Source organism: Musa acuminata, chromosome BXJ3-11, assembly GCF_036884655.1.
Source record: "Musa acuminata AAA Group cultivar baxijiao chromosome BXJ3-11, Cavendish_Baxijiao_AAA, whole genome shotgun sequence".
Lineage (NCBI taxonomy): Eukaryota > Viridiplantae > Streptophyta > Magnoliopsida > Zingiberales > Musaceae > Musa > Musa acuminata.
Genome location: NC_088359.1, coordinates 28,515,225 through 28,529,686, shown reverse-complemented (window position 1 = coordinate 28,529,686; position 14,462 = coordinate 28,515,225). Strand labels below are relative to the sequence as shown.

General features: G+C 36.2%; 2 protein-coding genes across 3 annotated transcripts; both read left to right on the top strand.

Moving 5' to 3' along the window:
• Positions 1-6,873: 6,873 nt before the first annotated feature.
• Positions 6,874-9,818, top strand: LOC103971784 (phosphoglycerate kinase, cytosolic). The gene is made up of 6 exons (XM_009385899.3): positions 6,874-7,231; positions 7,892-7,969; positions 8,055-8,315; positions 8,657-8,974; positions 9,179-9,337; positions 9,426-9,818. The coding sequence occupies exons 1-6, from the start codon at positions 7,037-7,039 to the stop codon at positions 9,618-9,620; spliced, it is 1,206 nt and encodes a 401-aa protein (XP_009384174.2). The 5' UTR covers positions 6,874-7,036; the 3' UTR covers positions 9,621-9,818.
• Positions 9,819-10,429: 611 nt separating this feature from the next.
• LOC135653114 (alkylated DNA repair protein ALKBH8 homolog) lies at positions 10,430-14,400 on the top strand. 2 transcript variants are annotated; one of them, XM_065174611.1, is made up of 7 exons: positions 10,436-10,696; positions 10,796-10,916; positions 11,026-11,057; positions 12,916-13,128; positions 13,287-13,618; positions 13,729-13,824; positions 14,008-14,400. In XM_065174611.1, exons 1-6 carry the CDS (start codon positions 10,565-10,567, stop codon positions 13,733-13,735), a joined length of 837 nt encoding a protein of 278 aa, XP_065030683.1. In that variant the 5' UTR covers positions 10,436-10,564; the 3' UTR covers positions 13,736-13,824; positions 14,008-14,400. The 2 variants fall into 2 exon arrangements, with proteins under 2 accessions (XP_065030684.1, XP_065030683.1); XM_065174612.1 differs by lacking the exons at positions 13,729-13,824; positions 14,008-14,400 and having other exon boundaries at positions 10,430-10,696; positions 12,916-13,123; positions 13,287-13,466.
• Positions 14,401-14,462: the final 62 nt, after the last annotated feature.

Sequence of the window (14,462 nt, the reverse complement as noted above, 5' to 3'; positions counted from 1 at the left end):
GAAATGTGAAAAGATTGTTTTAGGTGAAGAGTGTTACCTGATGCAGGTATCCTAATGACTTTTTTAAAGTGCAGAATTAATATCATAATGACTCAAGTTTTCAAAGTGGATAAAAGAAGGAAGATTACCTACATTTCCTTTGGCTCCTTGGATGACCTAAACCCTGCAATTCCATCAGCCAAGACTCAATACTGCCAAACTAGAAATTCTAGTTGTGTAGCTTGCTGATTACTTAGGAATGACAATGGATGATGATTGTTAAAAGAGTTCTCAAATATGAAAAGATTTTTTTGGGTGAAGAGTGTTGCCTAATACATATATCCTAATGACTCTTCCAAGTACAGAATCAATATCCTAATGACTCAAGCTGCCAAAGTGGATAAAAGAAGGAAGATTACTTGCTTTTCCTTTGGTTCCTTGGATGACCTAAACCCTATAATTCCATCACCTAGGACTCTCTACTGCCAAGCTAGAAATTCTAACTACCTGGCTTGCTGATTACTTGAGGATGACAATGGATGATGATTGTTAAAAAAACTTTAAAATATGAAAAGATTTTTTTTGAGTGAAGGGTGTTGCCTGATACAGATATTCTAACGACTCTTCCAAAGTATAGAATCAATATCCTAATGACTCAAGTTGCCAAAGTGGATAAAAGAAGGAAGATTTCCTGCTTTTTCTTTGGCTCCTTGGATGACCTAAACCTTGCAATTCCATCAGCCAGGACTCAATACTGCCAAATTGGAAATTCTAGCTGCTTAGCTTACTGATTACTTGGGGATGATAATGGATGATGATTATTAAAAAAAGCTCTAAAACATGAAAAGATTTTTTTGGGTGAAGAGTATTGCCTTGCAGAATCAATATCCTAGTGACTCAAACTGTCAAAGTGGATAAAAAAAGGAAGATTACTTGGTTTTCCTTTGACTTCTGGAATGACCTAAACCGTGCAGCCAGAACTCAATATTGCCAAACTAGAAATTTTAGCTGCTTGGTTTGCTGATTACTTGGGGATGACAATAATGATGATTATTAAAAAAATTTAAAATATAAAAAAAATTTAGGTGAAGAATGTTTCCTAATATAGATATGAGCGGTGTGAAAATCCAGAGCATTAACCGTCAGAAAAAATATGTTAAAGCGGAATTTTTTTTTTCTCTTTGTGTATCAAAATGAGTTTCTCATCAAAATATCAACTTGATATCAAAATACAAATATTAATCAGAGTAATATAAATAGTAGAACAATAAATCAATCACATAGTAAGATTAAATTTTAACGTGAAGAAAAAATCACGAGACCGTAGTCCATCTTAAACTTCCACTATCATCAATAGTAATGATAACAGGTTTACAGTAAATTTTCTCTAGAATAACCAGAGGATTACAATAACATCAAGAACATAGATCTTAACTTAAGAATAGCATATTATCATCAGATAGGATAGATCTCATCGAAGGAGAATTCTAGGTCTCACAAAGTGGGTATAGCAGGAAAGTACCTCAGAGAAGGTAAACTGCACATTAGTACCGTTAAGATTGTAGAGCTTGCTGCAAAACTAATAAAATTTGACTCTAATCGTCAAGCAGAAAACTCAAAATTCTTTTTTTTTCTCTCTTCTCTTTCTCTTTGTTCGCTTCTCCTTAGGCAAAGACTTTGTCAATGTATTTGATTCATTCTCATTGGTATACATATTTTCCAACTATAATTCTTTCAATTCAAGCACATCATGAATCCAGTGATATCTCACATCAATATGCTTGAATCTAGAATGATATATTAAATTCTTGGAGAGGTGAATGACGCTTTGACTGTCATAGTAAATAGTATATTCTTCTTGTTTCAAGCTCAATTCCTATAGAAAATTTTTCATCCATAATGCTTCTTTACATGCTTTAGTAATTATTATATATTCTGCTTCTTCTGTGGTTGATAGAGTAACATAATTCTGTAATTTAGATTGCCAAGAGACTACTCCCCCTACAAATGTCATCAAGATCCTTGAAGTAGATTTCCTAGAATCAGTATCACATGTCATGTCTACATCTGTGTACCCTTCTAATACAGGTTCATCACTGCCAAAACATAAACACAACATGGAAGTACCTCTTAGATATCTTAATATTCATTTCACTACTACCCAATGTTCCTTACCAAAATTAGTGAGAAATCGAATGATAACTCCAACTGTATGAGCTATATCTGACCTAGTATAAACCATAGCATATATCAAACTGCCTATTATAGATGAGTAAGACACTCTAGACATTTCTTCTTTTTCTTTCTCACTTATAGGATATTATTTCGAATTAAGCTTCAAATGACCTACAAGTGGAGAACAAACTGTTTTCGCTTTACTCATTTTAAATCTTTCAAGAACATTTTCAATGTAGGTCTCCTGAGATAGTCAAATCTTTCTTTTCTTTCAATCACGAAGAATCTTCATGCCAAGTATTTGTTTCACTGATCCCAAGTCTTTCATAACAAAAAACTTACTTAGCTCTCTTTTAAGTTTTTCAATTTTACTAGCATCATGACCAACAATCAACATATCATCAATATATAGTAAGAGAATAATGAAATCATCATCTGAAAATTTCTTCATAAATACACAATGATCAGATGTAGTTCTGGGTACAAGGCTCATCATAAATGAATTAAACTTCTTGTATCACTGTCTAGGTGCCTATTTGAGTCCATATAAGCTTTTCATAAGCTTACACATAAGATTTTCTTTTCTCTTAACTTTGAAACCTTCTGGTTGCTCCATGTAAATTTCTTCTTCTAAGTCACCATGAAGAAATACTGTTTTCACATCAAGTTACTTAACTTCTAAATTCAAGCGGGCAACCAAACCAAGAATAACTTGGATAGAAGATATTTTCATCATAGGAGAAAATATTTCTTCAAAGTCAATATCTTTCTTCTGATTGAATCCTTTTACAACTAGTTATGCCTTGCATCTTTATTGTGAGCTATTATTTTCAGTCTTCAATTTATAAACCCATTTGTTCTTGAGATCTTTCTTCTTTTTAGACAACTTTACTAAGTTATAGGTGTAGTTCTCAACCATGGATTTCATCTTTTCTTGCATGGCTTTAACCCACTCATTCTTATGCTCATGTAGAATAGCTTCTTGGTTAGTTTCTAGCTCTCCTCCGTCAGTAAGAATAACATACTCATGTGGAGGATATCTAGTAGATGGTTGTCGCTATCTAGTAGATCTTCTTAATGAAATCTCAATTGGTGGTGGAGGTGCTTATTCAGTTGGTTCAGCATTATCAACTGTAGGAGTATCATCACTTGCATTCTCACTACAATCTTCTTGTTCATCTCCCCCATGATCATCATGAACTACAGGTGAAGGACCCAAACTCCAAGGAATATAAACAGAGGTTTTTAGCTTATCAACATTATCATTATCATCAAATAATTGGTCTTCAAGAAACGTAACATCTCTACTTCTAATAATCTTCTTGTTCACTAGATCCCATAATCTGTACCCAAACTCTTTGACCATATCCTAAGAAGATACATGCTTTTGCCTTATTATCAAGCTTGGACCTCTTATCTTTGAGAATATGAATAAATGCTTTACACCTAAAGACTCTTTAAATGATTATAATATATATATTTTCCTTTCCATACTCTCTTTAGAACATCACCTTTCAGAGGAACTGATGGAGAAAGATTTATCAAGTCAACTGTAGTTCTCATAGCCTCCCCTCAAAATGACTTAGGTAACTTGGTATGGAAAAGCATACACCTAATCCTTTTTTCATTGGTTTTGTTCATCCTTTCTACCACATCATTCTGCTAAGGAGTTTTAGGAACTGTTTTCTTAGATACCATGAAACATTCAATAATTCTCAAAAAGACCCTTGTACTCGCCACCATTATCTGCTCAAACACACTTTAGCTTTCTACTAGTTTCTCTTTCAATAATGACATAAAATTCTTTGAAAACATCGAGTACATTGTCTTTAGATTTCAAAACAAAAGCTCAAACTTTTATAGAATAGTTATTAATAAAAGTAACAAAATAAAGAGCACCTCCAAGAGTTTTCTAGTTTGCATTATACAGACATCAGTATGAACTAAATCAATAACATCTGATCTTTTAGATGATGGATATATATGAAATGCAACTCTATATGTTTTTCCAACTAAGCAATGATCACAAGAGAGAAGTACTTTACAACTTTGGTAAGAACCACTTTCTAGCAAGAGTTTGAAGTCCCTTCTCGTTGATATGACCAAACCTCTTGTGCCAAAGATCTATACTTTCACCCTTCTAAGTTATATTAATCTATCCTTTGTGTTACTTAGTTTCTATAACATAAAAAGAGTTAAGGTTCTTTCCTCTTGCCATAATTAGAGAACCTTTAGTGAGTTTCCATTTGCTTTCACCAAAATACTGTGTAAATCTCTCATCATCAAGTTTGCTTGCAGATATCAAGTTAAGACGAATATCTGGAACATGTCTGACATCTTTAAGTATCAATTTGCTATCAATACTGGTCTCCAAGTAAATATCTCCAATACTCATAATCTTCGATGTACAATTGTTTCCCATTCTGACATTACCAAAATCACCAATAGTGTAAGATATGAAGAAATCACCATGAGAAGTAACATAAAATGAAGCACGAGAGTCAATTATCTAGTTACTATCTTGAACTGCAAGATTGACACAATCGTCATCACAAATAATAATGATATCATATTCAGTAGCAACTATATTGGTCTCTTTCTCATTTTTCTTCCTTTTATTCTGTTATCACTTCCAAAACCTACACTTTTTCTTCATGTGACCTTACCTGTTACAGTGGAAACATTTAATATCTCTTCTAGACTTGGATCTTCCTCTATAACTATGTGAATTTCTGCTATGACTTCTTCCACGTCTTTCTTATTTTTCAATAACAAATGCATCAGAAGAAAATTCACCATGTTCTTTCCTTTTGTCATCTTCATTTAGTAAACTATATTTAACCATGTCTATAGTTAGAGTTTCCTCTGGCGTGGAGTTACAAATTGTCACCACATATATTTCCTAACTTTCTAATAATGAGCTGAGAAATAATAATTCTTGTATCTAATCATCTATATTCATTTTCATAGCAATCAACTTGTTTGCAAGACTCTGAAATAGGCTTATATGCTTAACAATGTTACCATCATTTATACTTCAAATTTATAAGTCTTTTGAGGAGAGAAATTTTATTTCTCATTATCTTTTTCGTAAAGAGGTTTTCTAATCTTTGCCAAACAACATTAGCTCTGGTTTCATCAGAAATATGCTAATGCAAATTTATGTTCATCCATCTTTTAATATAAGCAATAGCTTTTTTATGTTGAACCTCCTATTCTTTATCGTCCATAGTAGAAGGTTTATCTTTAACCTTGATCGGCTTATACAAATCTTTATAATAAAATAAATCTTCCATCATACGCTTCCAAATGGAATAATTTGATAAGTTCAATTTAATCATACCATCTGATTCTTCCATTTTTGATACCACTTGTTGCTGTGATATTACTTGTTGGGAAAAACCTGTTAAAGTAGAATAATTCTTTTCCCTCCCATCAAAATGAGTTCCTTATCAAAATACAAACTTGATATCAAAATACAAATATTAACTAGAGCAGTATAAACAATAGAGCAATAAATCAATCACACAATGAGACCAAATTTTAATATGGAAAATCCAATGCGGAAAATATTACGAGCCGTAATCCACCTTAAACTTCTACTATCACTAATAGTAATGATAACAAGTTTACAGTAAATCTTCTCTAGAATAATCAAAGGGTTATAATAACATCAAGAACATATATCTTGGTTCAAGAATAGCATATCATCATCATATAGCATAGATATAGTAGAAAAGTACTATAGTAGAAAAGTTCTATTAAATTCTAAGTCTCACAAAATAGATATAGTAGAAAAGTACCTCGTAAATTAGGATTCTTCTCATGTAATTTGGGTCACAAAATTTGATAAAAAAACTCAAAATCCTATATTTTCTCTCTCCTCATTATCTTTGTTCTTTTCTCTCTCCGTGGGCTGCCTGCATGCTCTCTCTCTCTCTCTCTCACTTCTCCTTTTTTTTTTTTTTCTTTTTTTTAATTATTGATAAATCAGATATAGGCTTATATAGTCGAAACCCACGTATGGGCTGGACCAATAATAACAACTCTCAATGCATTCTTGGGCAGGTAGTTGATTTCCACACACTGTAAATTGCTGGAGCTGTTGAAAGATCTCATTGGAAATGATTTAGCAACTCCATCCTTCTTTTTTTTTTTTCTCTTGGTCATATTATAGATTTGATTCAGCAGAATGATAATTACAATGTCTTTGCTTCAGGGTTCAGATATAAATAGAGTCTGATGATGTCGACAATTTACCAGTAGAACTATTACTCATGTATAATGGTACACATGTTCTTTCCATCTTCCACAGATTGTAAAAAGAAGGTATTTCTTGCAGTTGATGATGTTACTGTACTCTTATTTATACATCTTGAAATCATCCTTCTAAACTTGATAAGTATATTGATAGATCTTACAATTTTTATTTTTGGTAGATTATGAAATCATCCTTCTAAACTTGTGCAGGTGCGTGTCTGAATCACGTGCTTGAGTCTTCAATTGGTTTTTCTGCGGTCGATGGAAACCAAGGCGTGCGGACCGTCCGATGCTCCATCGCTCCAATCTGAACCGTTCACTGTACGGCCCACCGTAAGAAGATCAAATCCACGGCGGTTCACGGGATGCTGCGCGGTCGCAAACACTTGGCGCACAATAGCGTTAGCCAGTTAACCTACGCCCCCTTCCGCCTCTATAAAAGCCACTCCTTCTTCTCGCTTCGCTCGAGCCTCCGCCTCTCATCGGTCTCAAAGCCCTCGTTTCGATCTCCCACTTCGTCGGTGACTGTTCTCAGCTTTGTGTCAGATCGGATCCAGCTCGATCTGCTGCTTCTCGTGCGATTTCTCTTGGTGTGTGGATCGGAGGTTAATTTGGTGGAAGAATGGCGACGAAGAGGAGTGTTGGTGACCTGAAGGAAGCCGATGTCAAGGGGAAGAGGGTTTTCGTGAGGGTGGATCTCAACGTTCCCTTGGACGAGAATCTGAAGGTCACCGACGACACTCGGATCCGCGCCACCGTCCCGACGATCGAGTACTTGATGGAGCGCGGCGCTAGGATCATCCTTGCTAGCCATTTGGTGATCCCTTAGATCCATATCTTCTTTATTTGTTGCTTCAGCATATTGATTGATCTCCTTTGTTTCTGGTCTATCTATGATTCTAATAGATTTGTCTTCCTTATCATACTTCTTTGAATTTTTTGGCGAAATTTTTTTATCATTATAGAATGGTACCTGTAGGAGTAGGCGAAATATAGAATGGCAGTTGATGAATTTTAGTTTATTTCGTTGACTGTTTCCGTAGATCATGACTAAGGCAGAGATAACATATGTGCAATATTCTGTGTCTTCTATTTTTCTCCTTCGTGGAAAAGAAGCTCAAAATGTTTACATTAGTCTTTTAATTTTTTTTCTCGAATTTGGCACCTTTTCTAAGTTTTTCTGTGATCTTGTGGTTTCAGTAGTATAAAATATAAATAATTGATTCATTATTAAAATGATTCAAAGTTCATGGTTCTTCAGCTTGGCATTACTTTTGATTTCTCTTCAGCATGCAGTATACACTAGAATGCTATGTCCAAAACTTCTTGGCAAGCATATTGCGACCTTTTTGTGATTTATTGTCATAGGTTTCATGATACTTACCCAACATACATAAGTCAATATCTCAACTTTTATCCATTTGCTTAGTGATTGTGGCAATTAACAGTGAACTGATTGTGTGCTCTAAATTTGCAGGGTCGCCCCAAAGGTGTTACCCCAAAGTACAGCTTGAAACCTGTCGTCCCTAGGCTATCTGAGCTTCTTGGCGTTAATGTATGTACTGTTTCTTCCACTAAACATTTGTGCTATCTAAACTCTGGTCTCTCTTCAGATCTAATTCCTCAACTTACTTGCTTAGGTTGAGATGGCAAATGACTCTATTGGAGAGGAAGTTGAGAAGTCGATTGCTGCACTACCAAATGGAGGTGTTGTGCTTCTTGAGAATGTGAGGTTCTATAAGGAGGAAGAGAAAAACGATCCGGAGTTTGCAAAGAAGCTAGCATCATTGGCTGACCTTTATGTCAATGATGCCTTTGGCACTGCACATAGAGCTCATGCTTCCACAGAGGGTGTTACCAAATTTTTAAAGCCATCTGTTGCCGGCTTTCTCATGCAGAAGGTATTCATCTCACTGTGTCAAGAAACCTGCAATGTGAAATTAAAATGCGAACATTATTTATGGAACATATCAGTCACTTTTTTTTCCTTTCTTACAAATGGTATTGGGAACCTTTTGGTTTAAAATTATTCATTTAGTTGATACATATAACTTGAACTTTTTCATCCAATTGTTGTGTGTACCTTAAACTTGTTTATGCTGTTGTTGTTTCTAGTGAATACTAACACTACTTCACTCAACGAAAGAAAAATATTCTTTCTATCTACTTCTAGAATGTCTTTGTTCTGTATCAAATTTACACTAATGCCAAGACTTACAATTACTATTATTTTGTGTCTCAGGAGCTCGATTATCTTGTTGGAGCTGTAACCAATCCCAAAAAACCTTTTGCTGCCATTGTTGGTGGCTCTAAGGTTTCAAGCAAGATTGGTGTGATAGAGTCATTGCTGGAGAAGGTAGATATTCTCATCCTTGGTGGAGGAATGATATTCACATTCTACAAAGCACAGGGGTACTCTGTTGGTTCTTCACTGGTCGAGGAAGACAAGCTTGGCCTTGCTACATCACTTCTCGAGAAAGCAAAGTCCAAAGGGGTGTCTCTCTTGTTGCCTACTGATGTGGTCATAGCTGACAAGTTTGCTGCAGATGCAGATAGCAAGGTTTGTTCATTTAATTATTGGATATTCTAGGTGACTTGTGTAACTTCAATTGTCAAATTATATATACAACATATAATGTCTGCTTCTATTTTTCTTGTGTTTAGGATTAACTTGGGATAACCATGAATATAAATAATATACATAATCCAGAGAGATTTACATATAATTATTGGGCATTTTGATTTAGCAAAGTGCTTTCTGCAGATTGTACCAGCTTCCGGAATCCCTGATGGCTGGATGGGTCTCGACATCGGTCCAGATTCCATTAAGACATTTAGCGGAACTTTGGAGAGCACCAAGACCATCATCTGGAATGGACCCATGGGTGTCTTCGAGTTCGAAAAATTTGCAGTGGGAACTGAGGTAAATTATTGCAGAAAAACAAGTGCAGGCTGATGCTTAAACTTGAGTGTATGATTTTGGAGTATATGATTCTGTCTCATTAACGCAGGCAATTGCAAAGAAGTTGGCTGATTTGAGTGGGACAGGGGTCACAACCATCATCGGAGGAGGAGATTCCGTGGCAGCGGTTGAGAAGGTCGGACTTGCCGACAAGATGAGCCACATTTCAACCGGAGGTGGTGCAAGCTTGGAGCTACTGGAGGGCAAGTCTCTGCCGGGTGTTCTTGCTCTTGATGATGCCTGAACCCAAAATGGAAGTCCCTCATCTTTGACTTTTAGTAGCAATCTAATGAGTTGCTGGATGTCAGCACAGATGCTTTTAACTCGGTTTTGCTAATGTATTCGAATAAATTTTAATTTGGTGGTGTCAATTAATTGCCTGTAACCCAAACCCTCTTGACTTCAAAAGGTCTATTCTGCAAATTTCCTTTCTGTTTTCTTATTTTCCACCCATTTTACTGGCAACTTATACCTTAAAAATGGTAGATATTGAATCTTGTTTGTGTTAGCTAAATGTATGATAACACCTACTCTCCAATTGTTGTATGGATGAAAGTTCTTGACAATATTGTAGCTAAAATTGAACTTTGGAAATGTTATTTAGAGTAGCACTTTTTTCTCCTCCAAATGGCATTGCGGGGGAACAATTGTTGTTCTGGAAACATGTTATTGATGATAACAGCTTGAAATATCATATTATTGCTTCTGATAGTGTTTTTATTTCCTTGTGAAATTTTATTTTCTAAAGAACATTTTTTAATCGTTTTCGTAATATTTTTTTGAAAAAAATTGAAAAATAATTGGCCACATAAGATAACAGCTGAGATGAAAAATAAAAGGAAGAAAACTTATTCTTCATTATTTGTTTTGAGGCACATCTTTCGAGTATTAAATTTAAATTGAAATCAATTTCTAGCACAACCCAATCTTTCAAATAATAGCGAAAATAGATGAAAATTAATCTAAAAAAAAGGAATAAATATGAATATCACATTCAAATGTGAAAGAAGAGTACTATACCATTAATGGATTTGGTTAGTCGGGTCTCAGAACTGAGTTGGGGGCTCGATGTGGCCCCAATCTCGGTAGGCCTTCTTAATCGACGGTCCTGATTCGGCCAATGGGCTTTGGGCTCCGCCTTATACGTGCAGGTATAGAATTCGTGCCCAATAAACCATCAACGAAGAGATGGAAGACGACGACATCGACGCCCGGGAGATGCAGAGACGCGCGCTGGAAGAAGCCTTTGGAGAATCCTCGGACAGCGGCGGAGAATGCGAATTCTCCTCCTCCTCCCGATCCTCCCTCCTCCACTGCTTGGTTCGCCTGCCGCACCCCTCATTCCTTTCCTCCCCCTTTTCATCTTTATTTCGTCGGATTTGTCGTTGATCGATTGCTTCGGGCTCTTTGCTTCTGCAGAAGCAGGGGGATGGAGTCCCCCTTAGTTGGGAGATGGTCGACGGAGTCAAGGGTTTGTGGCTCTGCCGAGGCTTCCTCTGCTCGGCTCAGCAGTCCTCTTTGCTATCCGCGATCCGACGAGGTAGTGGCCATCTCAAAATCGATGGTTTATATTTCTTTTCTTCTTTTTTAGTGGTTTTCTTCTGTACTTCAACTTCTATTTTGCTTGCTTTGTTGATTCGTATTTGCAGAGGGGTGGTTCGATGAAGGTTGTCACAATCAGGCAAGTTTACCTTTGATTCCTTATTTGACAGTTGGGTTCTACTTATTAAGTACCTGACAGGAGTTGTAATCAAAGTTAACTGGTGAAATATGATTGCAGTTTGTGTAAACTTAATCATAGTTTTCAATTCATGTCGCTCATTGCCATCGGATTTTGTCAACATTAAAGGTCCTAATACCAAACCACATGTTGATTGATCAACATTTTGGTTCTTCCATTTTAGACTCATCATGAAATATCTCTAGTTTTGCCACTTTATAAATCTACTTATTATGCTCCTATAAGCTAGTTGTTGCACAATGTATGGATGATAGTTAAATCAGAGGAGTGAATGCGAAGGCTTTCCCACCTATTTGTTGTTGTTGCTATTAGCATCTCACTGATGATAGCTGAATTCTATTGCACTAGTTGACAGATCTCCATGGCTACTACTCTAAGCTATGATTCTTGAACCTTGGTTGCTATCTTTCCATGACTATTACTGTCTAGATTTCTCATTATGCTATAGTTTCTGAATCTTGGCTGCTTTTTTTTTTCTTTCTGTTCTTCTTCTCTTGTTTGTGTGTGTATGCTTGCACTTGTGTTTGGGTGTGTGCATTTGCATGTCACGAAGATTGCATGCATGTGGTAAAAACTATTAGATTGTTGTTTGTTGCTGTTTTCTTAAACACAAACCTGCCTGTGTAGTTTGTTGAACATGGCAGGTTGTCGATAATGAATTTGAGGATTCTTAGTGTACAGTTAGAAGGGAAAAAAAAGAGGAAAATGAGGCACTTTTAGGAGCATGTATTGTTAACTGCTTCTCTTGTGCTATATTTAGATGCTCATACTAACTTCCCCCATCCGCTCCTTCGGCCCATTCTTCTTTTCTTGCTGCTGCTGATTCTATTTGTTGGCTGTTCTTGTCATGATTCTCTGCTTCATATTGCTTTTCTATTTCCTAGATGATGCTTGTATCTGTTTTTATGTTATTGGAGTTTGTACAATTGTTTATTGCCATATTGGTTGATTAAGGGCCTCAAAGGATGAGGTCTTGTGCTTTCAAAAGAATGCCTTGATTGTAGATATTTGGACCTGATGTCCAGTTGAATCTTGTGATGAACAAGGGTAGACCAGCGCACAAGGCTCCAACTTATGCAGTGGCTAGCTAGATTTATCCTCGCAAGTAAAACGGTTGTTTTGATGTTTGAGCCATGACTCCAACCGAAGATACAAGTGAAGTCTGAAAAATTCTTTGAGTAGTAACAATAAGCCCTAGTCTACAAGTAAGCAGAGTCTGACACAAATTAAGTCCTTTAACAACAATAGCATTTTTTTTTACTAATTTTGTGAATTGATGACCTGAATGTGCCCTTGCAGATTAAACAATAGTTTAGGAACTTGTCTAGAAGCGGTTGATTTAAGCAACCTTCCGATTTCCTGTATATGAATGACTAGAGTTATAATGGATCTTTTGATTTGATCACCTATTTTTCTTTTGAAAACTGAATTTAATGGTTCCCTTGGCCTGCCTTTAGGAATAGTCACTGGTTTTTGAACTCCCATTACATTCTTTTTCTTCTCAAGAATGACAACTAGACTATTATCACTAACTTGTAAATTAGCGTTATATTATTCTTCAGGATGTACAATAATTCTCTGTTAGTTTGCTGGTCTTTCTTGTGATGATTTACTCTAAACAGATTCTTCTGATAGAGATTCTTGATGTTTCTTGTGAATAATGATAGGCCTGCAGTATCTGAGTAACTCTCAAAAGAGTTAGAGAGTATCTTGATAGCTTTATTTCTTTATAAAATTCTGTGTACAATTTCTGTTGTTTCCATCCATAATATTGATCGTGTCTTGTCCTTATTTGAAGGCTATGAGATTTGGGGATCTTCCAGGATGGGCAGTTGAAATTTCCAGATTAGTTCGTGAGGCAGTGTGGTTTGGTGACACATCTTCAGGAGAAGGCAAGGAATCAAGTCTTGGAAATCATCACGAAGGAGCTTGTTGGCCATTGCCGCTGGATTTGCTTTGGAGGGAACCCCTTTTTGATCAACTAATTGTCAATGTCTACAACCCAGGTGAGGTGAGTGCATTGGTTCCTATGCAATTCTAATTGTTGGTTCATCACCATTTCATTTGGTTGCTGTGTTATAATAGAATTCTGGCCATAAATTGAGATCCAAGGAGATACAAGCTTCAATTATCACATAGTGATCAAAATTCTCTCTTTTTCATAAGCAGGGAATTTGTGCACATGTGGACCTCATGCGTTTTGACGATGGAATCGCGATAATCTCATTAGAATCTGCATGTGTGATGCATTTCACACGGTCCAAACAAGAGGAAGGTAACGATGAAGGACAAGGCGAAGAGGGTTCCCTGATGAGGGTCCCCGTTTTCTTGAGCCCAGGATCATTGGTTCTTATGTCAGGGGAAGCACGGTATCTCTGGAAGCATGAAATAAACCGGAAACAGGGGTTTCAGTTGTGGGAAGGAGAAGAAATACATCAACAGAGAAGGACTTCTGTGACTCTGAGGAAGCTCTGCAGATCACCCAATGAAAACGTGAAAGCGTAGGAACACCAGTTGTTTATTATCCTGAGCTAAGCTTGGTGTCTTTCTTCTAATTATACAGTAAATGATGATAATTTTACTTCCTTTTTTTTTTGGTTGCCCATTTCAGTGACTGAAGAAGCCAGTGATTCTTCCAAAAACAAGAAGAGAGGGCCCCTATGACTTGAAGAACTGATCCAAATAGAGCCCAGTTTTGCAATGAGAGGTATGTTTTATGGTAAGCATAGATTGCTTTTCAACCATACAAAAGATGAATGGATTGTCCAATTAAATTGAGAACATTTTGAACATGAGCAGTTTTAATCACTGTTCTTCACTAGGGCTTTGCAATTTGTTCTTTCTCTCTGTTAGTAGCTTAAATTTGAATCAATGCCTGTCCTTTTGACAGATTGGGTTTGAAGCAATGGTTGTCTTACAGAAAATGCACTTGGCAAAGTCAATTTAGCAGTAACTGCTGGTGTTAGGTTATTTATTCTCTGAATACAGTCCTCACTGTAACAATATTATTGCCTCCATTCCTCACTGCTGCATCTCCATTTAATCTTCTCAGTTATTTCTACACCTATGAGGATTGTTAGAGCACAACCCCTATTCTCCTATTTGGTACTGGAAATTCAGATCAAAATGTTCACCTGTCAATCAAAGATGTTGTCTAATGTATCCATTGTTCCAACTCCAATGATCTTTGAGCTTTCATGATTTACTCCATGTTGGGAAATCAAATTATGTAAACCTTCAAACCATCACTTCTCTTTAGTAGTATATAATGATTTCATTTCTAGTTGAATTGGATATTCTAGTGATGATAATTACCAACAACATAAGCCAAGAAATCTTTTCCAA